We start from the raw sequence: 25,039 nt of genomic DNA, 5'->3' as shown, positions 1-25,039 counted from the left end.
TCTGGGCCCGAATCTGGAAATAGTGAACCAAGGAAAATGTGCCTTCCTGTCACTAGATTGTCTGGTCTAGGTGGACTGACAGGGTGGAGTGTAAAACAAGGAGGGGGCATGGGGAAGCTGTCACTCCTATCTTCCCCTCTTCTCTGGACAAGATTGGGACTGGGACCCAAACTGACATTCCCCTCTAGGGTGGTGGCCTCTGTTGTCTGATGTGAGTCTACTTCCCCCCTCACCCCACCAGAGACCCAGGGTGTGCTGTGCAAACCTTCTGGGATAAGCCCAGTACCTAATCTGGTGTGAAATGCACATGAGCTCAGGTGTACCTGAATTTACACCCCAGCTCTCTAGCATTCTGTCTAGCTGGATGACACCTTGCTAGAATCTCCCTTGTTCACTGATGGTGATGTGTAAGGTTAAGTGTGAAAGTACTTGTGAACTGTGATATGCAAAGGATAATCACTACAATTATAATTCTTCCTCTACTGCCCTATTACCTCTCTCTTTTAGAGGGAGAAAGCTTTAGTTGCTCTTCACTTAATACCGCTATAGGCCTGGAATTAATGAGGCTGTCATCAGAACTTTCTAGATTTATGGAGACAGGGATCTGCTGTTTCCTACTCAAACTCACTATCGTGTTCTCTGCCGCTATTTCTTCAGAAGTCAATTTAAAGGTTAATGCGAATGAAATATTTAGTGACAAAAAATATGGAAGTATTCAAAAACTGAAAGAGAGCTCAAAAAACACAGGAGAGAATTCACAGGAGCCTCTACTGGCAGTACTTGCAACAGTGTGAGCAGCACAAGGAATAATGACAGAATAGAGAACTATACTTTAAATTAAAAAGTGAATCCATGAGTCCACACTAATGAAACATTAAAAAAACATTTTTTTAAGGGTGATAGGAGAAGGAAAAGCTTTTCCTGGCAGAATAACACCAAATAACAAATACAGCATTGATGATAGAAAATTGTCAACAAGATCGGTTCAGTCAAGAATCAGAAGTGGATGGATGGCAGATCAGTGAGTGAAATGTTGGGTGATAGGATATTTTCAGGTTCCTCTGTAACATTTACTTATTACTTATAGAGGGAAGAAAGGTAGTGTTTATTGGAGAAATCTGGCAAACACTCCCTTCCCCAAGGGACGAAACTTAGCATCTCCAGTAGAGAGACAACCCGGTATCAGTGTCGCCTCTTACGATGCACTTGGAAGGACATGTTACGTAGGTAGTGTTCCTGCCAAAAATATTTAACCTAAAGCTAATCATGAGGCAACAGTCAAGGAAATCAAAACAACAGGCTTGGGCTCTTCTAAATTAGCAGCCTCAAGGAAAACAAGCAAAACTAAAAAAAAAAAAAAAAAAAAAAAGGCTAAGGAACTCTCCTAGGCTAAAGAGACCTGACAGCTAAATGCAGTGAGTGAACATTATTAAATGGATCCTGGATCCTTACCAAAAAAAAAAGAATAAAAAAGGAAAGAAAAGAAACTGGGATAAAGGACCTTATTGGGACCCCTGAGAAAATTTGAATATTGGTAGTAGCTGTGTATCAATGTTAAATTTCCTGTATGATCATTGTTTTCATTAATTTAGAAACATGGCTTCCTTGTTAGAAATACAAGCTGCAGATTCAGAGATAAATTATCCTGATGTCTACAGCTTATTCTCAAATGGTTTTCTAAAATGTATGTGTGTATGTGTTTGTAATATTACCTATATATACGTAACTTTTTTGCAATGAATATATTCAGTCACTCCGTACTCTTCTAGCAACTTTTCTGTGGATTTGAGATTTTTTTCAGAATAAAAAGTTGGCCTAAAATTATTAAAACAATTAACAATTATTTTACAGATTACTTTAATATCCAACAGTGTTAATCCCTATGCCGGATCAAGAATTATCAGGACACTGTTAGCCTGCCAGACCTCACTGATGTTTTTACTGCTATCTTTCACAAGTAAACTCACCGTGACCCAAATTCTTGGAAAAAAATGAAACCTATGTCTCAGCCTGCATTAGAGAAGACTGACAGAGGTCCGTATCAATTATTTTCATGTCCAGAGGTGGCCATCGATGCCAGACACTTAGTAGGGAAGGTCAACTTCTGCCTTGTCTGTCCTAGGCTTTACTTACAGCCAGGTGACCCCAAATGAGGGAACAACATCTGCATCCTTTTACTTTGAGTCCCCATCTAATTGTATTGATGAACTAAGGCTCTCTGTTCAGTTTCATCAATTAACGCCATCAGAAAGCTAACAGGTATGCAGTGAAAGTCACGGAATTGACCAGCCATGCTCCTATGTATATAATCAAGTCCTACTAAGAGCTCCATTGCAGTAGGCAATGAAAATAGATTCACTCTGAAAATGTCACATAGGTCCTAGTTTACAAGCCTCCTTGGAGCCAATATATGTAGACTCTTCCTAATTACTGTGTTTTATCAGTTTGAGAACCTTGAGAAATTTTTAATTAAGTAAGTTTTCAGACTATCAGTTGAAAAATACTTGAAAAAATATCTTTTAGTGCTTCCTATGAAGCCAGCTCTGAGAAAAGCACTTGACAGAGATCATCTCCTGTAATCCTCATAGTAACTTTTTTTTTTCAGAAATGGAAACCGATTTGAAGAGGTTAATCATTTGTCTAACGTCACACAGCTAATAACGGGCAGAGCTGGATTTTGTCTACCTTATAATGAATCCTTTCCTCTTAAATATTTCTCTGTAATATTTCCAAAATCAAGGGTGAAAATGTATTTATAAACATCCTTTCATTTGCTAGCATACACACACCATGTTTTAAAACTTGCAAAGGCCGGGACTACATTTTTTTAGTTGCTTAGTGGAGGGAAACTGTAGGTAGTTCTTTAAGAAGGTAAAATATGTTTCTGGATCGAAAGAGAAATTTTGATGATTGCATTAAGTTTGGAGAATACATCCATACTATTAATAAGAACAGCTAGAGTTCTATTTTAAAATCTATTAACAATGTAAAATGCATTTTTGAAAATGTGTTTATTCTACTCGAGCTCCCTGGACTCACAGTTCAAATCATTTGTAGTTTATCTCAAAGTACCATAAAAAGAGGCACAAAAAGGTTTTTGCTGGATCGTGTCTTCGTATATTCAGCTTTTCCCCTCGTTGTTAGGTGTGGAGAACTGCGTTACAGCCTTGGGCATAGTTCAGTTAGCGTGAAAGCGGGCATTCCAGGGATTTGCCCAGAGGTGAGTTTTAATGAGGTCTGCCTCCTTGTCGCCTTGCTTGCCAAGGAGGAGGATAGGGAGGGCTGTCAGTGCACAGAAATGAGTTCTGTATGTACGCTAATTAGATCAAGGCCCTGGAGAATAGCCAGCTGTTGGCCATTAAAGGGAATAAAATGATAGGTCACAGAAAGTAGTCATTTTAAAGCCGATTTCTGGAGGCGGCTTCTAGCCAGGCGTGGGAGACCAATGCTGTGTCACAGAGGAGCCATCACGGTCCCCAGGTCTCGTGGAGAGGAGAAGTGAGGTGGTGAGCAGGGTCCTCGTGCAGTGGCTTTCCCTGGAATTTGTTACCCATGCACCAGTGTGTCTGCAGACCTGGGCTGGTGTCTCTATTTTTATTCTTAGTATGAAATTGTAGTTGACTTTGATAGTAAGAAACAAATAATGATGATACATTTGGGTTTCCTTGGCTTCTAGGCCGTTTTCCTCCTCCTCCCCTCAGTCTTTCCAGGCCTTTCTTCTGTCTTCCTCCTTTGGCCCACTTTCTCTACCAGGCGCAAGTGATCAGAGGTTTCTCGTAACTGGCTTTGTCCCAATTCTCTTCTCTTGGAAATCTCTCTTGGTAATCCTATCCACTTCGAAGGCTTGAGTAACGGGGGAAAAATCTTATTAGAGGAAAGAGTAGATGATGCATGCCGGCCGAGGAAAATGAGAGGGTGAAGAAGAACAAAGGCTTTTACTGAGGGATCTCAGGATTTCAGAGATTCTGGAGGAATCCAGAAAAGTATCATGACCATGTGGGGAAAGCAAGAGGTTTTTATGAGAAAGAAGGAGGGATTAATTCCATGATTTAGATAAAAAAGAAAAAAAATGCCATTAATTTGGTGCTGACCTGTTGAGCTGTTTTGGGTTCTTAGCTTATTAATGATTTTATTGGTACTTTCAAATGAATGTCCCTGACACGTATTAATTAATTTCACTGTCCTTGTGTGATCCAAATGTCAGTTGCTCCATTGAAATTTTATGAGCAACCGTTCGTAAAACGGTGGCTGGCTATGGCTCATTTCAAGGGTTTGTTAGTTGGAGAGGTAAATGGAACTTTGCAACGGAATCTTTTTTTTTTTTTAAGATTTTATTTATTTATTTGAGAGAGAGTGTGTGTGTGCACATGAGCAGGGGGGAGGAGCAGAGGGAGAGGGAGAAGCAGACTCCCACTGAGCAGGGAGCCTGATGTAGGACTCGATCCCAGAACCCTGAGATCATGACCTGAACTGAAGGCAGCTGCTTAACTGACTGAGCCACCCAGGCATCCCTAAACAAAGTCTCTTATGTGCAGAACTGTTATACAGTCCCACATGCGTTTTCAGGCCGGGAAATGCTCTCTAACCCTTCTATGCCACAGACCTTTGCACTCGGGCAGCCTGATGAGGGTATAGCGCTCTGATGAACCCTGCTTTGAATAATGTTTTTTTAATTAATTAATGAATTTTTTAAAAAGTTTTCTTTCTAAGTAATCTCCACACCCAACATAGGACTTGAACCTACTACCCTGAGATCAAGAGTCACCCGCTCTACCAACTCAGCCAGCCTGGTGCCCTGAACAGTGTTTTTAAATGCATAAATTAAACACATAGGATGGCAACCAATAACGCTGAAATAAAGTTATCAAAATATTTTTTAAAAATCTGTGGAGGGGGGCGCCTGGGTGGCTCAGTGGGTTAAAGCCTCTGCCTTCAGCTCAGGTCACGATCCCAGAGTCCTGGGATCAAGCCCCGCATCGGGCTTTCTGCTCAGCAGGGAGCCTGCTTCCTCCTCTCTCTGCCTGCCTCTCTGACTACTTGTAATCTCTGTCTATCAAATAAATAAATAAAATCTTTAAAAAAAAAAAAAATCTGTGGAGGAGGAAGGTATATCGTGCACTACCTCTTCGTGAAACAACAAGATCTGACAACCCCCAGAATTTCAAAGCAGTGCTGAGTACTCAGAGATGTCCATGGCAGCCGTACTGTGGTCGGCTGATTGTCCCTGGGGACGGACTCCTAAGTGCTTCTAGTATTCCTGTGGGGTTTTGCCTGTCTTCGTAACTGGGGGGAATGTTGTATTTCAATTAGAGAGCAAGGAGACTAAAGATCAAGCTCACAGAGTCCTGTGACTCTTATCCATGGATCCAAGGGTAAGAACACCTGGTCTGAAGATTTCTAGAAGAGACTGGAAATCCTTGTTTGTCTGCCTGCCAGGTGCCGCAGGGTGTGCCTCGAGGAAAGGGATGGCGAAGAGCCAGTGACAGGTGGGCACTTCCTCCACATCCTCATCCCATCTGTTCCGTTTGTCTGGGCTTCTTGGATCTTCTCTTCTCTTCCTGAGCTTTCCTGTTGCCCTGAAGTGAAATCAAAACTAGTCGCTTCTCTTTATCAGCAGCTGTTCTGTTTTGGTTTTGTTTGTTGGAGGGATTCTCTCTGGTTTGATTTCTAAACATAGTCTCTAGGGGCACCTGGGTGGCTCAGTCGGTTGAGCATCTGGATCTTGGCTGCTGCTGAGGTCATGATCTCAGAGTTCTGGGACTGAAACCCGAGGTGGGCTCCGCGCTTAGCGTGGAGTCCATTTGAGTATTCTCTCCCTCTTCCTCTGCCCTTCCCCCTGCTCCTTCTCTCTCTACAATAAATGGATGAACCTTTTAAAAAAACATATCATCTGGTTATAGAGGCTGAAACTGCTCATTATCTGAGGGTTCTTTCCCTCATGCTTCAGTTAAAACAGATAATTGGGCTTTAAATGTGGATAGAGGTTAAAAATACCAAACATCAGCCTCTGTCAAAGGTTGTGAAGTAGATTTAAAAAAAAAAAAATCCCCTCCCTCCACCTTTTTTAACCTCGTCTTTTCTTGGCTTCTCAAACACTGAATCCTCCTGGACGTCTCTTGCTTTCCTGCCTCTGTGTTGGTCCCTTCTGAATCCCTGTCCGTTTTGCTCTCTACCAACAGAGAAATACTCCCCATGTTAGGCTTTGGGCTTTCTCTCTTCATTTCTTCCCCCTGACAATCTCTCCCAATCCTTAGTCCATTTGATCTACCTCCTTCCCATGTTTCTTGTCCTTTTCAATGGATCCGCCCCACACCCCCATCCTTCCAGTTGTTCCGATTTCAGGGACACTCAGCAGAGATTCTTTGGTTACTTCCTGTGCCCTGAGCAATAGGTTAGGCACTAGGGCTACAATACTGAGCCAGTGCCTTCCTGCACCCCACCATCTATCAGGGAAAGTCAGCCTTGAACAAGTAATTTCAAGAGGGAATAGGTTGGAGGGGGAATAGCCAGTCATGCAAGGCTTGGTCATAAGGGAGAGCTAGCCTAGTTGGGGGGACGGAGGGGGTGCGGGTAGGGAAGTCTCTCAGAAAAAGTAATATTTAAATCAGGACCGTGTTGGTTAGTTGAGACATAGTAGCGTGGGAATGGTGACTGGGAAGATCTGCATGAAGTGTCTGGTGTGGCTTTGGTGTAAAGTTGAAAGAGGGCATTTGAGTTCAGTGAGGCTAAGAGGAGGCAGGACCGGACTGGTTGTAAACACTTGCCAACCATCTTAGGGGGCTGGGGTGGGCATCACCCTAAGGACACTGGGGAAGCCCGCAGGAGGTGTTCATCAAGCAGCAGAGAGCTAAGGTTTACATTGTTAAATGATTACCCCGAGTTCCGTATGGACCACAGTTGGGAGGGGCGAGAATCCAGTAAGGAGACCGTGGAAGATGGTTATGGTCGCCCCCTTAAGAGACCATGTGTCGACCCTACAGGAAAATCTCAGTCACCCTTGGCTCCTGCCTGTTCGTCCTTCACCTTCTCATCAAGCCCATCAAACACTAAATCTTTTCAGATTCGGTTCCTAAAACCGCATTGACTGCACGCCTCTTCTTATTCCCACTGACTGAATTCAGATTTCTCATTTACCTTCCTGAGGTGGCTCAGCCATGTCTATGCTCTACCGGCTTTTCACTTCCGGGTCTCCTTTTCCTCCTTCCGGTGGCAGGCAGTGGGCCTGCGGGTGAGCCCCTGGTGTACTCGGCTGCTCCCAAACGCACCAAAGAGCAGCCCAAGCCACGGTGTGGGCCCTCCTAGTGCCGTCTGTCCTTTCTGCCAAGACAAGCTCCTGTCCCTCCCGCCTCACCCCTCCTAGGCTCACCTCACAAATATCCAAGGATCCAGTTCGACAGGCTCCTTCCTCTACCTAGACCTCCTGTCCTCTCCAGCTCATCTACAGACACATTTCAAGTCCCTCCTCCTCCAATTTCCCATGCCCCCAAGCCTCAACCAGAATTAATCTCTCTTTCCTGTCCGTGCACAGTCGTACTTTGGATGATGCATTATCTATCTAATTAAACTTCCTCCTCCTGTTTCACTGCCTCATAGAGCCTGCCTCCCATTTGAATTATTATGTATGAGATAGGCTAGCTCTCCAGACTGTAAATTCCAGAGGACTAGGGATATTTGTCACAGTCATTTCCGTGCTGCCTGGCCTCTGCTTATCAGACCTCAACAAACGTTAAATTTGATTGCGGATGGCAGCGGGATGATTGGGAACCCCAAATCGTGGAAGTCTCCGGGTCACACACCCAACCCCATTCTAGCTGTGATAGTCATCAAATGCACAAGAACTAAAAAAAAAATTTTTTTTTACTAAGACTATTGCTTTTGTTTCTAAAATTGCTAAATGGGACAAGTCTCATTAGGAGAGACAGCTAAAGGTTTTAGTGAGGAGTGCCAGGTTCCCTGTTGGAAGTTGAAATTCATTCTTTAGGTATTTCTTGAGCCCTGATTATGTTCCCAGCACAGTGGAGGCATAGCCACGAATGAAACGGATCTCTTTACTGGGAGCATTTACAGGTGTGCAGTTTTTCATCAAGAGTTGCAGGATAATTTCCATTTCTGAAATGGGAAAAATAGTTCAGTCCTTTATTTAAATATTATGTGTCCGCTGGCTAACTCAGGAGTGAAAACCACACTGTCTTCACCTGCATACTGACCAGAAACAGGACAGTGGATGTATTGTTAATATGCATGGGAGTATCAAAGGACAAAACACATTTATTGGGATGCTTTTGTTGTATCTTATTTAAGTTTTGATTATTGTGATTATTTTATCCATTCCTTATCACCCACCTTGTTAAAATCCTCCCACAGGCAGGTTTTGAATGTTTCCTCGTATCATTTTATGCTTTGGGGCTGGGAAGCATCAGTAGATACTAAGCAATAATAATAGTATGTATTATTTTTATTTTCCAGTAGTAAAAAACTCATAATATTTGTTTCAAAATTAGTTCTATATACGCCCAACCTTGTCCTAGAAATGAGGTATGCGAAATGTAACTTATGGCCGAAAGTAGCTCGCAGAAGTGCTCTTGTATGTAAGAATTGCATGGCTATAGGAAAAAAAGGAATATATTACTAGAGGAAGTTGCTTGTGTAAGAAGCTCTGAATTTTTTTCAAAGCTAGTCAGAAACTGGACTTTAGGACATTTGCAGTGATTTTCTGAAATATGAGCAAAACCTGGAGAAAACCAGAGCATCTAAATTCTCACAGCTGGGAAGTTTAGCAGAGGGGACATGTAGGAGGCCTCTGGCAGAAAATGTAAATAATGAGGAACGTGTCTATTCGAAAAAAGTAGAGTATGTTCCAGATGTCTCTGTATGCATGTATAAAGATCTGTGGCTTCAAATTTGACTAGATTTTGTTTGTTTGTTTTTCAAAATCTTTTCTAAGAATTGCCCTGGTGGAAAATATTCCTGAAGGCCTTAACTATTCAGAAAATGCACCATTTCACTTATCACTTTTCCAAGGCTGGATGAACTTACTCAACATGGCCCAAAAGTCTGTTGACATAGTGTCTTCCCATTGGGATCTCAACCACAGTCATCCATCAGCATGTCAGGTAAGCTGCATCCTCTCTGTGTGTGATGATTTTACTTACGTGCATCTCCCGTGCCTTCATGTTTCTTGCCTTCACTTCTCTAGTTCAAGGTCTCTTTTTCAGTCTACCTCCCCCACCCACGGTACCCGTACATCATCGCGTTCATGTGTATGTGCCTTCGTTGATCATGTGTCTGCTCAGCTCCTGCTAGAATGCCAGGTTTTCAAGGGCAAACTCGTGTTTCGTCTGTGCATACTCTAGGCTCTCTGTTGGTTTGGACCATTTTGGGGGACGCTGTTCACACCATGGTATCCGTTGACAGCACGCCCCGGAATTCTGCTTTGCTCCACCTGCATGCTCATGGCATGAACCCCATGCCTGCTTGCTGAGGCATTTATGTGGTTAATATTTCGCCTGGAGGACCCAGAGCCAACTTTTTTTTTTTTTAATAGTGGAATCGAACTTCCCATTATACTTGTATATTCTTGGCTCTGTCCCGTTTGAGTGAAGAGGAGAGAGAAATGTGTTAATTCCAAGAACAGCCTTGAGAAGTCTGCTGAAATGATCTAAATGATTTCTGAACGAAGTGTCCTGGAGATAGGAAAGGGATCCTGGTTCTCTTTAGCAGTTTTTTGTTTGGTTTCTTGTAATTTGTGCTGGTATGATCACAAGAACACTAAGCTACCCAGGCTCTCCTACCCAAGTTTTCCAGCACTGGTCTTCACGTACATGTCCTATCTGGGTCACGGAGAAAATCAGTTCTGTCACCGTATATAAAATGTGTTGGCACTAAGCCTATAATCACTACCTCATTGGTGCTTTCAAACCTTTCATTCAGTTGTACTATTTTAAAATCAAAGGAAATTAGAAAATAGGTTTAAAAAAAAAACACCAAAACTCACAAAGGCCATACTGAAGAAGAAAAAAATTTACTAATTGTGTGCTGCACTTTTCTCCCTCCCCTGTTTACGCAGGTAGGTCAGGTGTTTGCTGCTGCATAGATCATTCCAAAATGTAGTGGGATCATGATTCTGGGTGGCATTGAGCAGAGAGAACTCATCTTGGATCCACATCGTGCTGTTTGGGGCAGGCTGGAAGGTCTGGGGGCCACCCGGACCTCTCTCTGCATATGTCTCTCATCATTCCATAAGCAAGCCTGAACTTGGGGTGGCTTAAGGGGGTGGTTATATCGTAAAAGGCCCAAAGCAGAAAGTATGAGGCCTTTTAAGATGTGGGCTCTTGGATCACAGCTGCTTCTATCCCATTCTATTGCTCAAAACAGGTCATGATTCAAGGTGGGAGGAGTAGCATCTATACAGGAGGAAGAAGAGTTGTTGGCAGGCCTCTTAGATGGAAATTATATGCCATAGTCCACTCTGGCCATCGCAATCCAGATCTCTTCCACTTACTAAATGCAATCCTCACCGCCCTCCCCCATTATAGCAAAGGCTCAAAGTTCAGGGTCTCCTCCTCTGCACCAGGTCTGAATCAGATTGAGCCTCCTTGTAGGGGCTTTTCTTGATTTAGAAACCTGTGAACTAGAAGACAAGTCCTATGTCTCCCAACACACACACTCCCGACCTCTAACGGGGAGGCAGGATAAGATAACCATAGTACACCCTTTGGTTTAAGTGGTGAGGTGGGGATGGAGAGCACAGACAAGTCCTGAGCCCATAGCAGTTTTGAAATCCAGCCCAGCCCAGCACGCCAGGCTTCCAAGCTCAGAGAACTGGGAATGCTGCTGGCCTAGGATCTAGTTCTGCTCCCTGGGTGTGCTTTCCTAATCTATGAAGCTCTTTGCTCCCCTCTGTGTTGTTCTTTCTTTTCCATAAGAAATAGCCTGTGTTTGCTTCCAACTGTCTTAGTTGACTTCCTGCTGGTAGAAACTGAGGCCCCAGAGGACCTCTGTTCATTTTAAAGCAGCTCTGTTCTCTCTTTTTTTTTTTTAACCAAAAGGTCCAATCCCTTCAGCCTTTGTAAACTTAATTTGTATCCAGTCATAAACCACTCTCGTAGCAAAAACCCTGACTCCAAACTCTTGGCAGTGGGTCTTCTCTGCTTTGGACTGTGATTCAGGATGCTTTAGGACCTGCCCCTTATAAAGTTTCTGGGAGCTCTTCATCTGGCCAAGGGGGCCTGTGAACCACCCGCCACTTTCAGTCTTTCTGAAACCTTGACAAAGAATCTTCCTGCCACGACTGCTGTTTTGTCTTTACCCTGAGGCTCTTTATTCCTTGGAGAGTATTTTGTTGAATCGAGAGTCTTCTAGATTCTCTACATTTTCTCATACTTCTGCATGAAAACAGAACAGTGCTTCTTACCATAGACCACTAACACTTTGATAACCTGCCTGAACCATCCTCTTAGCCAGGTCCCCAAACCCATTAGACACCCTTTCTGTTTTCTGCTTTAGGGCAGGTGGCAATGTTGCCAAGTAGCCCACTCTTACTCCCTCGAGGCTCCAGATCCATTTCTTTCCTGTTCCTCCAGCCTTGAGTGGGAATGAGATTCCAGCATCCACAATCACCCAATCCCAAAGACTGTGTCATGTGGCTTATGTTTTTGCTACACTAGATATGCTTCCTTAATCCGCTGTGGCAAGACGAGCAACTCCAAAACTTACCGAGTATTATTTCCTATGATTCCATGAGCAGGACACACAGTTTGTGCCCCAGTAGGTATTGGGTGGGACCACTCATGCGGTTGTGTTTGGCTGGGATAGTGGCTGAGTCTGGGCTGGCTCTCTGGGGACTGGCCAGCTCTCGTTCACCCCAAGTGGACGCTCATCACTCAATAAGCTAACCCTGGCTTTCTAGCGGGCTGCTGGATCCCCAGAGGATAAGAGTGAAAACTGCAGGACCTCTGAATTCCTGGGCTCCTAGAATATGACTTTGGCCGCATTCTGTTAGCCAGAGCAAGTTCACAAGGTCAGCAGCCCACGTCCACGGGAGGGGCAAGAGAGTCTAGGAGAAGCACGCCAGTTCAGCAAAGGGAGATTGTTGGCAGCAAACTCAAAACAGTTTACCATCGCAGGTTTGATGGTGTAAGTGGGAGATAGTTCAAGTTGTCTTTCCTTTGTCCGGGACAAGACCAGCTCATTCCACCGAATTTAGCAAGAACTGCAAGCTTTAGTTTGACTCACTGAGCCGTGCCCTATGCTGGGGCCTAGACCTGCACAGGTGTCCATGCTGTGTGGACCCCAGGCTGTCAACCTCATGGGCATCCCTGAAGAGCTATGGGGTGCCAAACACACAGGGGGAAGATTGGCATTTACGCTTGGACTTGGTGACCCAGTAGAACTCTTTTCTGAAATGCGGTGCCCCCGGAATGATGGATTTTTCTCCCCAGCTACAAAGTGATCTTTGCTAACAGGCTTTATTTTTCCCAGTGACTACTATTTCTCTCTGACTCTGCCCTCAATCTCGGTTCGCTTCCAGGATTTCTGTAATCAGTCTAGACTGGGAGTTGAAGCTTGGGGGTCCCAGGGAACCTACAGTATTGCTCAGGGCAGCCATTAAATCCATTTGCAGGATTCAGGTTGATTCTGGGACTGAGTCACTAAGCGAAGCATCTGGTAGTCCAGGCAGGTGGCTCTGGGGACTGCGGCATGGTAGTTCAAACCAGTGGAGCAGGGGCGCTCACATGGCTTTACAGATAAGTAGAGTCCCTGGATGAAGGGTATAGATGGACATCAGTCTCAAAAGCTACCTGAGGACTTCCGGCCTCTCCTTGCTTTTACCCTAATCCTTCCTGGGTGAGCCAAACTCTTGCCACTCAACATTTGGCCCTGGGACCAGAAGCATCTTTATTCCCTGGAATCTTATGAGAAATGCAGATTCTCAGGATTCATCCCAGCCCTACCTGATTCAGGATCTCCATTTCAACGAGATCCCAAGCTGATTCCTATGCTCAGAAATGTTTGAAATGTTCTGAACTATCCCCTTTGGCCATAAGGCTAGCCAGCCCTCCTCGGCACTCATGCTATGGGGTAGAAGATGGGCCACAGAAAGGCTGGGTCCTAGTTCATGGTCAGAATTCTGTTCTGCCCAGGGAGCATGAATGAGGGTCTGGGTCTGCTTTGAATAACAGTGCCAGGTGTGACGCTGGGTGCGTCCTAGGTGCTCAGGAGGTATTTGCCCAATACTCGAATGGATTGTGTCAAACAAAACAGAGCCAGACACTGGTTAATGTTCTAAGGACAGATTTGAAACGGGATGTATTTTCGCAAAAGGGAAGAGGGCCCGAGTGAACTGAACTTCAGAACTCAGATTTATATAGAGATGATGGAACATTTTTTTAGGGAGAATGAGGGAATGGGGTGGGGGACAGCAGGGGCTTAAAGGGGACCAGGGAAGTAGAGGTTTATAAAAAGTGGGGAGGGGGGTTGGCCCATAGGAAGCCCATCTGGGGTTTGCTAACTGGTGCTTATCAAAGTTAGGTTCCTCGCCTCCTACCGAGACTGGGAGACAGAGGCCCTCTGGTCAGGTGTTGGCGGGAACAAACAGCAACTTCTTTTGGGCCTTTTTGAGCTTTCTGAAGTGGGCACCTTAAGGGGGCGGGGTCATCCTGGGGCGTGGCCTTGAGCTGTTAAAAACTGTTAGCATTTTGTTCAGGCCTTTTAAATGAGGGAGGGGAGGGACCTCTGGGCGGGATGGATGAGATCCTTTGTGCTGAGAGCCCACAGTTTTTACAAAGCAAGGTCGAGCCCAGGGGAAGAAGAGGGCTCAGAGGGAGCCTGGCTGGAGTTCGGTCAAGAAGAGAATATCTGTAGGTCGCGTGGCTTCAGGTGGGCATTACTCTTGTGGAAAGAAGACTGCGCCTGGAAGCTTTGTTCGGGTCACTCCAACAACCTGCCTCCTGGCCACAATGGAATTTTTCAATTTACTGCCAATAACCTTGCTGTGATTGAGCTCACACTCACCCCTGCAGGAAGGAGCCCGGTTAGAACTGAGGTCTTCTGGTAGGGCCCTAGGGCTCCCTCCAAGGAGACGCCTCTTGGCTGCCCCTCGGACTTCTTGGACCTCTCACAGCACCAGGCGCCTTGCAGATTCAAAGCAGTCGGTGTCTGCAGGCGCGTGGTGTAATTGCCCGAGTCTGCACGAGGAGAGCTCCGCATGCGCAGACGTGGAGGGCCCCCGCATGCGCAGACGTGGAGGGCCCCCGCATGCGCAGACGAGGAGGGCCCCGCATGCGCAGACGGGAAGGAGCGAGAGGCTTCACTTGCTCCCACGTTAAGTGGATTTAAACCCGCTGTGAGAGCGATCTGGGGAACAGTTCTTCCATCCCTGCGGCTTGTCCGTGCTGAGTACCATGGTGGAGGCTCTCCTCGTCCTCCAGTCTGGTCCGTTGTTGGCCGAGTGATGATGCTCTCTCCGCCCTTCGAGCACAGGTCTGGACTGTGGGCTTTAAGGTGGGGGATGGGCAGAGGAGGGGGAGGGGATTAAAGATAGAGACTCGCAGTTATAAAATCAGGAAGTCATGGGGGTATAGAGTACAGCAGTGGGACTATAGTCAGTGACATCGTAACAATTGCGTTGTGTGGTGAAGGATGGTTCTGGACTTGCGGTATGTACTGTCGAATGTGTGAATTGTTGAAGCCCCACGTTGCACAGCTGAAGCGAATGTTATTCACCAGCTCTACTTCTGTTTTTTAAAAAAGCGAGGGGAAAACAACAGAAACCGAGATGATACAAATTAGAATGTCTGCCCTGCCTGCCTCCGTCCCACAGAAGTGTTAGCATTTTATGTGGGCGCCAGGCTTCTAGAACTTACAAGCCCCACGGGGAAATAAGAGTCCACAAACAGGTTTGCGCTCTGGCGAGTCAGGCCAGCATTAGCTTTGAGACATAAAGTGTAAATGAAAGGGCGGTTCTTAGATTAATAACGTATTTGCAAGAATTCTATTCATGCCTTCATAGTATTTTACATGATCACATTTGACCCTCTCAAGGGCCAAATGATCAAAATAAGCCATCAGGTGTTGCTGAGGTCCCTCTGTGCAGGCCCTGTTGAGAGTGTATGGGATACAGCAGGGGACAAGATTGAGATCCCTTCCCTCATGGTGCTGAGATCCTAGCAGAGTTGAATCCGTTCCACTAGGATGAACGGGAAAATCTTTTTTTCTTTCTTTTTTTTTTTGTTTTTTGTATTTTAAAATTCTTTTTTTTTTTTTAATTTTTTATTTTTTTATAAACATATAATGTATTATTAGCCCCAGGGGTAAAAGTACCCTCCCTAATGTCCATAACCCCACCACCCTCTCCCTACCCTTCCCCCCAGCAACCCTCAGTTTGTTTTGTGAGATTAAGAGTCACTTATGGTTTGTCTCCTCCCGATCCCATCTTGTTTCATTTATTCTTTTCTTACCCCCAACCACCCCACGTTGCATCTCCCCTTCCTCATATCAGGGAGATCATATGATAGTTGTCTTTCTCCAATTGACTTATTTTGCTAAGCATAATACCCTCTAGTTCCATCCACGTCATCGAAAATGGCAAGATTTGCTTTCTTTTGATGGCTGCATAGTATTCCATTGTATATATATATACCACATCTTCTTTATCCATTCATCTGTTGATGGACATCTAGGTTCGTCCCATAGTTTGGCTATTGTAGACATTGCTGCTATAAATGTTTGGGTGCACGTGCCCCTTCGGATCACTACATTTGTATCTTTGGGGTAAATACCCAGTAGTGCGATTGCTGGGTCATAGTGTAGCTCTATTTTCAACTTTTTGAGGAACCTCCATGCTGTTTTCCAGAGTGGTTGCACCAGCTTGCATTCATTCCCACTAACAGTGTAGGAGGGTTCTCCTTTCTCCACATCCTTGCCAGCATCTGCCGTTTCCTGACTGGTTAATTTTAGCCATTCTGACTGGTGTGAGCTGGGATCTCATTGTGGTTTTGATTTGTATTTCCCTGATGCTGAGTGATGTGGAGCACTTTTTCATGTGTCTGTTGGCCATCTGGATGTCTTCTTTGCAGAAATGTCTGTTCATGTCCTCTACCCATTTCTTGATTGGATTATTTGTTCTTTGGGTGTTGAGTTTGCTAAGCTCTTTATAGATTTTGTGAACGGGAAAATCTTAAAAGAAAAACGAATACATAAAAGTGAAGAGAGAGCAAGCAAGCCTGTAGACTAGAAATGGTTCTTGGAGCCTGATTAGCTCCATGTCCCATCTTCCTTCATGTCCCCCTTGACCTCTAGAGCAGTGTTTGCAAAGGGACCCAGGAGAACTTGTCTAAGTACCACATGTCTTGGGTTTTTAAGATTATTTTGAAAGAAGCTGGTTCCCTTCTGTCCTCCCCGCCCTCCTGCCAGTGGAGGGTAATCTTGCAGAAGTCCAGAACGAGGCCAGGACCCAAGTCTTGAAAGCAGGTCCTTAACCACCAACTTGTTTCTCCAGGTGCAGTAAGGACCCCAGATTCTGTTACCTTCAGGCCACTAAGTTTTACCATTACTAAAAAAAAGAAGGTACCAGCTGAATGCCCGTTTGTTTTAAATTTTACCTGATCTTACCTTTCAAATGCAATAGGAGATTCAAGACTCTGGATTTAATACTTAACATTGTTCTGCACAAAACAACAAAGGACCCAAATTTGTAATAAATTCCCATGGCAGTTTTAAAGTTGAGCTGCTATAGTAAAAAATGGGACATTCTTGGTATGTGAACATGGATTATGTGTGTGAGGAAAGGAAATAACATTGTACTTTATAAGCACTATCTTGAGAGTAGAAAATGCAGTGTCCTCAATACAATTATATTGCCCCCCCTCCCCCAAAAAATTCCTTTCAGAGTTTGGGTGGCTAATCTTTGGACTTGTGAGCATGCTTTTGTTTTTATTGAGACCTTATAAATACTGTGATGTAGTCATTGATTGGCTTGTTGCACTCTTAAAAAGATGCTAAAAAAACTTTCACACCCTAATAACCCAAGTGAGAAAATCTGAAGTTTTTTTTAAAGATGTTCCAATATAATGCAAATTGACCCAGGTTCACAGCTTGTTTTCCCTGAATATGTTTTTTTAAAAGGTTTTTATTTTGAGGAGTTAAAAGAGTCAAACACGGCATTTACTTCTAAACCAACTGAGCCTTAAATGTCCTACATGGAAGCCATACATGACACATGAATGAACAGGAGCCGTAACTGAGGTTCAGTCCATCTACTCATTATAATATGTAATAATACAAAAGAATACCGTAAGCAAAATACCCTGAGAAATGGGCACTGGGTAGCAGCCAGGCCCCAGCTCAGCAGAAAAGGGACACAGATCAGCATGGCACAGGACATCTGTGTCTTCTCTGGGTGAGAAGCAATTTCAGCAGAGGGTGTGGTGGTCATGATCCACAGGATGATGAATGTTGGATTTGTGTGTGTGTGTATAAACACATTCGTTAAAAATGCAGTTTTGATCTGTAGTTCTAAGAGGTTGCTGTTTCAGTTCCTACCCTGAAAAACTCTCGTCTTTTCCACCTTGCGCTACTATTGTATGTTTCCTTCCGTGACTTTCCTGTGTGTGAGAGCCAGGTCAAGGCTAGTGATCTCTGTGTTTCCATGGTAACCATATTTTAAAATGTGATCAAAGTACGTGGTTGGGCAAAGGATTTTTGTTTCTTTCTGTCTGGATGATGAATTTAGACCCCGAAATAATGAAATTTCTAGGACCGTGTGATTGCTAATTTATGGGCTAAGGTAGTGGGGATTTATGAAATCAAGACTGTTTGGGAAAAGCCAGGAAATGTGATGATTTCAGAACTACCTGATTCATTGGGGGGGAAAAAAAAATCCCTGTTCTCTGCAAGTTCGTTGTCAGAAACCAAATGAAATAATTAATGGGCTGCAGCAACTGAATGTTTGAGATGCCTTTATATGGAATCCGTTAGTTACTTGTCTACCGTGAGTCATGATTGCCAATTCATGGTACATTACAATTAATTTTGAAAAATTCTGATTAAAAAAAACGGGGTGGTATTCGCTCAATTTAGTGGTACCACGAATGAAAGTTTGGGGAGCCATGGGTCGTGTGGGAGAGTTCAAGCCAGGATCCTATCTCTACACCGTAGGTAGTAGGCAGAAGAAGGTAGAGGTGAGTGAGGAGGGTGTGGCTCAGGTTCCTTTTTATCTACTTATCCACTGTGTGACCTTGAGTAAGATGCTGAGCTTTAGGCCTCAGTTTCCTCATCAGCAAGACCAGGGTCCCAGAGCCTGCCTTGTAGGCTGCTGTGTAGATTGCACTAGTTAATGTATGTGAAGAGCATAGAACAGTGTTTGGCCGTTTTACCATGCGTTTGTTAAGCTCACAAATGTTATTTGCATGCACACTGCAGCTCCAGCTCAAATCAGTTTGATTTTACTAACAGATAATGAGTTTGTCTTATATGCTTTCCACTCCGCTGGAAACAGGGATGGTTCCATCAAATTAAAAGAGAAACAGTTTCTAAAAATATGAAGCTCTGGGTAGATAAGAAGGATTATGCAAATTATCTTTAAATATACAATTGTAGATTTCATTTATTAAGTCCATTAAGTACAAAATCACAAACATACAACCACACCGTCTTGCTTCTGTCCATCTGCTCATGTACACCTGTGTATGATATCTTGAATTTTGAACCCAGAAGAAGTCATGTAGTCTTCTCAAACCTGTGGCCACTTCTGATTTTTGCTGATTGATCAGTTGGTTGGTTTTCTGTTCCTTGTTTTGGTTTTAAATTGAAGACCCTACACCCAGGCAACATTGAGAGATCTCACCTTGGTGTTGATGGGACGCGTTCTGCTGTCTGGACCAGGGTATTGTAGCCGAGTGTGACTTAGTTGGTCCCTCCTGTAGCCTTTGCTTTCCTTGCTAGCGGTATTCCTCCTAATGGACTAAAGATGTGGGCTAACCAACAGCCAAGGACTTTTGTTGTACCTAACTTAGAAACCTCTTCCTTGTCCCATTGGTTTCATAGCCATGTTCATAGCTGGTTCATAAATGGTATTATTAACATTTTCTATTAGAATCACTGTATGATTCAAGCTGTCCCAGGAAACCTGTCGTCTGAAGGGGTCAGCTAGGGCTCTGTGCTCTCCACATCTCTTCCATTCTTCCTGTCTTTCTCACTCCTCCTGTCCCAAAGTGGGTCCATTCCCTTCCCAAGTAGTGAAGGAGACTTCATTCTTTCATTCCTCATGCATACAGTCAGTGTCCACAGTCAGCAACACAGGGGTATTTCTGGAACCAGGACAATCCTGTTTTTGTCAGGGTCACTCCCGTGTAAAAGTCAGAAAAGTACCCAGTACTTTTGCAGCCTCATCATAATGTTTAATTGGAATTTCTTTTTTTTTTTTTTCCCTGAATTTTTTTGTAGTCTAGGGAAAAATCACAACAGTTCCTGCTTTTCATTTGGTCTTAAAGGAGATGAGCGTGGTTGGTGGAGACTGGATTTTTTAAGTGATTAAAATTCTTTGATACTGTTGCAATTAAGAGATTGGTGTATTGTAATTAGTAGGTTGGTGTGAGGCAGCCAGAGAGAACAGAATCTTCTGTTACTACCTGGAAAACACATTTCATCCTTTGTTCTGTTGTGGAACTGGGGGCTTGCTTGCATTTCTACTATATGATGGCCAACTTCTTGCTGTATTTTTTTTTTTTTAAGCAGGGATATAAGGAAAAATAAAACGTGTAAATTAATGAATACAAAATTAGGATGCATACTAATGTTCTGTTAGTTGGCTCGGTTTAGAATTCATTATTTTGTTTATTTTCAGTTCTCAGGGTTTGGTTCTGTAGAAAAGGCACCCAAGCAGCATTCCTCAGGAGACCCAGACTCCCCTGGGAAGATTGCAGGGTTTGGTACCAAAGGCGTCTGACGTGACCTGTAGTTTAGTACCTGTGGCCACACTGGGCAAAGGTCATAACTCATCCGATCCTCAATTAACTCATCTATAAAATGGATATAATAATGCCAGTCTCCTTTGATGTCTCTATAAATCTGATTTAGATCATGTTTATAAAAGAACAGATAATGGAGCTCATAAAAGAGAGTTGCTGTTTTCATTTTTATTTTTGTTTTTCTGGAGAAGGGCAGTTAGTTTCAAATTTACTTCAAATTTACCTTGCTTCCTGTGTCATCTGAGAGCTGGAATAACTTTATGTTGTCCGTCAAGCTCTCAACTTCTGTTAAAGGAGGTTCAGGATGTAGGTGAAGGAGGAAGAAAGAGAAATGTGCATATTTTCAGGGAGATCTTACCCTCCAGTCCCAAGAGGGCAGTTTTCAACCATGACTACCTGTCAGCATCACCAGGCGTGCTTCTAGAACATACTGATGCTCAGGCCACCCCCAGACACTTAGGTTAGAGGATCTGGAGAGGGGCTCAGGCTTTGATACTTTTTAAAAAGATGACTTGGAAGCCAGGATTGAGTATCCCTGTTTTAAAACCACCCCAGCCCAATAAAGTGTCTGGTTCTTGTAGATTTCACGGCAGGCCCACACTGGTCCCTTCCCATCTGGTCTGTGGACCCAGTTTTCTCTGTTTCAGTTTAACCCTTTTGTCCCACTTGTTCTCTCCGCAATGATATAAAATGGTGGCAGCTTCTACTGGAATATTCCTCACCTTCGTGGTCTCTGGAGCATGTGTCATGTATTATTACTGTAGCTTTATTGTCTAGCATGTGGCTTGGAAGAGAAGGGAGCCCAGTGATTGCTTTGAGCTTTGAAACCGTAAATTCCTCTCCAGCCCTCACATCTCTAGGCTAAATATGATTTCAGTCAAGCTCCTGGTATGCAGTGTCAGCATGAAAATAGCACAACCTGATGGAAAGGGTGTCTCTTTTTTGCAAAATAGCATCTCTTCCCTGTTCCACAAAATCAACACTCAGCAGAAGCTTCCAAATTAGCATTCTTGCATTGGAAATGTGGCCTTGGAATGATTTTTGCATGGGCCTTTGTTGCACAAATATTTAGCAAGGTACTGTGTTTGCTGAGGATGCAAAGTCAAATGAGCAACCCACTGTGGAACTCAAAGTTGAGTGAAGGAGATGGAGAAATGGGTGATGAGAGCGCAGAGAGAGAGAACAGCAGTTGGAACCAGCAGTGAGCAGGCAGGGAAGGCTGTCCTCGGCTCTTGGTGGCTCAGCGAGCTCTCCTGCTCCTGTGGCTTCTGGTTCTCCCTCAGTGCTGCTCTTTCCTGGTAAATTCCTGCTGCTTCCCTGTGCTTCTCTGCCCTCATCTGTTGAGTGATCCTAATTATGCTCTTGCTTGCCTTCCAATATATTTCCAAGGGAAATCATCATTCTCATATAAACTCATAAGTGCTATGATTACCAAGAGTTTAACCTCTCTGATTCTTTTTAAATCCAATCATAGAGGCATGAATAAATCATGAACCCCAAGATACTCTTCCCAATTATTTGGATTAAATAATGATTTTTCTTTTTAAGTGGTCTGATCTTAGATTTGCTTGCCTAAATTCTCGCCTAAATGTCTCTCTAGACCTTCTTGCTGAGCTTCCTGGGTCCCATTGGCCAATATATGTTTTTGCAACTTTCTTTGAAAAAGGATGAGTTGGATTTTTTCCCCCTCATTATAGTAGTAATAGCATCGCACTATAGAAAATTTAGAAACTAGAGAAATGATGAGAAAAACACAATCCACCATGGGACCATCAACAAAATTTTTTTTAAGTTTGATATTTTATGTGTAATTACATACCTATACTCCTATTATACAAAGAAATGTATATCTTGATTTTGAATTTAACATTACACCATAAGCACCTTTACATTATTTTAACGTTTTAAACCTTATTTTAAATTGGCTGCATGATATGCAGGGTAGTGAATTAAATTGACATAGCTCTTTCCTCTTGGACTTGTTATCTATTTTTTGATCCTTCTTTTCCTGAAGAACTTCCACTACAGGAAATACCTTTGTGCAAAACATTTTCTTTTTGCTCATTAACTTGGGATCAGAGGGCTAAGGAGGTGAAGCTGCTTCCTTAAGACTGTAGGATTTTCAGGGAGTGTGTAGGGCGCGCTAGTGGTTACGGGCAGGGGGAGCGGGAGTCGTCGGGAGTGAGGACCTAAAGGAAGTCTGCCTTCGTGCAGTGTGGGGCCCACCACCCACTCAGAACAAGTGATTGGGAAAGAGCTGGAGTGTCAGGCTTATGCCCTTGCCTGTCCCCTCTGCGTTTTCTGAAGCCGAGGGTGCTGACCAGCTGTGCCATCCACCTGCCTCCAGACATGGCTGACCATGCCGCCAAAGTGACATCACTTTGTGCCCTTTGCAGCTAGAGGTGATGCTGGAGCGCTCTACCCCCCACACACACCAAAAGATACTTTCCAGCTACTGTAGATATCCAGCTGCCCAGGTCCCTGTCACAAACATGCCGCTCCCACTGTGAAGTCCTTGCTGTTTCCTGGCCTGTTACTGGCAACATGAGCTTATTCACTCTGTCTTCATCTCTCAGCCGCCGACAGGGGTGGCCGTGTTCCTGCCCACGGGGCACATAATTGTGCTGTCGTTAGGCAAGTCCTTGATGAGTAACTGTTCAGAATAATTAAGCCCCTGAGTGGGATGGAACCTGGATTAATGAGTGGCCTGGCGGCTTGCAGGCCTGCCTAGCAGATCCTCTTGCTGGTGGCGGGCCGGTGAGCCTTGTTGCTCATTGCCCACGAGGCGGGCATTCTCTAAGATGCTGGACATGTGGCACTGCCTGACTTCCCAAAGCTGTGACTGATCCCCGACTTCAGGACGCTTATGAACTCCTGTGCAGGCCACCACTTTCTCACTTTGGATGAGGAATTCCATGTTCCACAGCCATGTTGGCAGAGCTTCTGGGGCCTCTGGCCACCTTCCCTGGCTCTACTGTTTCCCCCCAGCCCAAGCCTAGCCATGGAGCTCATCACTGTGCTATCCCATAAATGCCCGAGATCTTCCCATTTTTCTGATTATCTTGGACATGCTCTGTCCCAGTCCACATTACCTCCCACTGGACCGTGCGCCAACCTGATTCCCCATTCAGCCTCCAGCCCTGCCCTATACTAGTCCTTCTCCAATTTGTCATCAGGATCTTACTATTTTTTTAATGATTTATTTATTTTAGAGCATCCGTGAGTTGGGGGAGGAGGGGCAGAAGAAGAGCATCTTTAAACAGGCTCCACGCCCAGTGCAGAGCCCAATGCGGGGCTGGATCTCATGACCCTGAGATCACGACCTGAGCCAAAACCAAGTCTGATGCTTAACCAACTGAGCCACCCAGAGGTTTCTTTTAGAACAGAAAAACAGAAATGCAGTTATATTCTTTGCTATGTAAAATCCCTCAGATCCACGGAGCTTTCCAGACTGGGTCCAAATTGCATCCAGGTTTACAAGAACCTCCTCTTCGCGCTCAGACCTGGACCACTTTTTCTTGCCTTCCTTCTTAACTCAGCCTAGGGCACAAACTCTCCCTGTGTGCCCTAGGCTGGGTTATTAGTGCCCCTGTCACATTGTCCCCAGGCCTGTAACTCCTACACCCTGACATCTGACACACTGGCCTCCATTTAATTACTTATCATTTATCTCCAGTACTTATGAAGGTCCCTGACCCTTAGCAAACACCCAATAAATGTGTTAAATGAAATTGCTTTAAACACCCTTCTCTCTGTTCTGGGCCTCCTTTTATTTGAGAATAATAGCTGATGCTGGGAAATAGACAAGAAAATGACATATCTTTGTTTATATCCCTGGCAGACTTTGTGTATTTCAGTAAGTATAGTAAGTAAATAAAATTTCAGTTAAGTTTTCTAAATGGAAAAAAAGAACTCAGCAAATACAGTACTAAAACTTTCAGTAAATATAGAGAGTAAATAAGAGATCAGTCTTGTAGATAATCAAACTAATTGGTTAAATAGAAAACTAGGAAATTGAGTCCAGAGGGGATCCACACATATGTGGTTTTATGTCTTAAATCATAAAGAAAAAAAATCAAGGGAATATAATTCTTTGAAAGGACATCGTGGCTTACAATAAATCCTAGTCTTGTTTTCTCGTGACTGTATCATCAGTTGCTTAGGATCTTTAATCAGTCTTTTGAAACTTTGATTTAAACTTTCTGTGCACATATAGACATATGTGTACACACATGTGCACGGGCAGATAACAGCATCCCTAAGACACAAAGTCTCTCTCTCTCTCTCTCTCTCTCTCTCTCTCTCTCTCACACACACACACACACACACACACACACACACACACACACACATTCTGGTGCTTATGTTAGGATTAGGGTTTTGGGGATGCATTCTAGGTGTGGGATTGCTGAGTGGAAGACAGCAATGTCAGAGTACCCTTTCCCCCAGTCGTCAACAGGAGTCAAGGTTGCCACTCCCAAGTTGTTTCCCATCTCCTGAGTACACGACTCCCCACATTTCTTCGTGTTGGGCTTCCCATGAAGCATCTCTTCACATCCGCCAGCCTGACTTTGCCCAGATTTGATTAGGCTTTTGGCTTTTCCTTATTTTTAATATTTTTTGTAGAGTACACCCACTAACCCTTCCCCTCTTGTCTGCATGGCAAATATTTTATTCCAGAATTTTACTGTTTTTCATCTAGTTGGTGGTATCTTTTGCAATATAATTTTTTTGTCTTTTGTAACTCTGTATATCTTGTGTCGCTTCTATGTAGCTGACTTGCATATTAGTTTCGGGGCCACGCAAAGTGCCACGGACAGGTGGCTTAGAATAGCAGAAATTCATTTCGTCCCAGTTCTGGAGGTTCCAAGTCTGTGATCTGTTTGCCTGGGCTCAGACCTAGGTGTCACCAGAGCTGTGCTCCCCCCAGAGACTCCTGCAGCCTCCACTACTGGGGGGAATATACTTCCCACCCCTTCTTGCATGTGGCAGCTGCCAGTGTCCCCTTGGGTCACTGGCTGCTGTGTCCCTCCAGTCTTCAAGACTGACATCCTCGAATACCTCTGCTCTGT

General features: G+C 44.2%; 1 protein-coding gene across 1 annotated transcript in view; it reads left to right on the top strand.

The window, feature by feature from the left end:
• Positions 1-25,039, top strand: part of LOC111150878 (phospholipase D family member 5) — a 378,454-nt gene that overhangs the window by 186,524 nt on the left and 166,891 nt on the right. The window contains exon 3 of the mRNA XM_022508546.1: positions 8,945-9,113. Coding sequence (XP_022364254.1) covers positions 8,945-9,113 — 169 coding nt within the window. The remainder of the gene's footprint in view (positions 1-8,944; positions 9,114-25,039) is intronic.

This window comes from Enhydra lutris, unplaced genomic scaffold (genome assembly GCF_002288905.1).
Source record: "Enhydra lutris kenyoni isolate GAN:26980312 unplaced genomic scaffold, ASM228890v2 scaffoldscaffold24, whole genome shotgun sequence".
In the NCBI taxonomy this organism is placed as follows: domain Eukaryota; kingdom Metazoa; phylum Chordata; class Mammalia; order Carnivora; family Mustelidae; genus Enhydra; species Enhydra lutris.
Note: the sequence above shows the minus strand (reverse complement) of the source record. Positions and strands in the feature narration are given on the sequence as shown.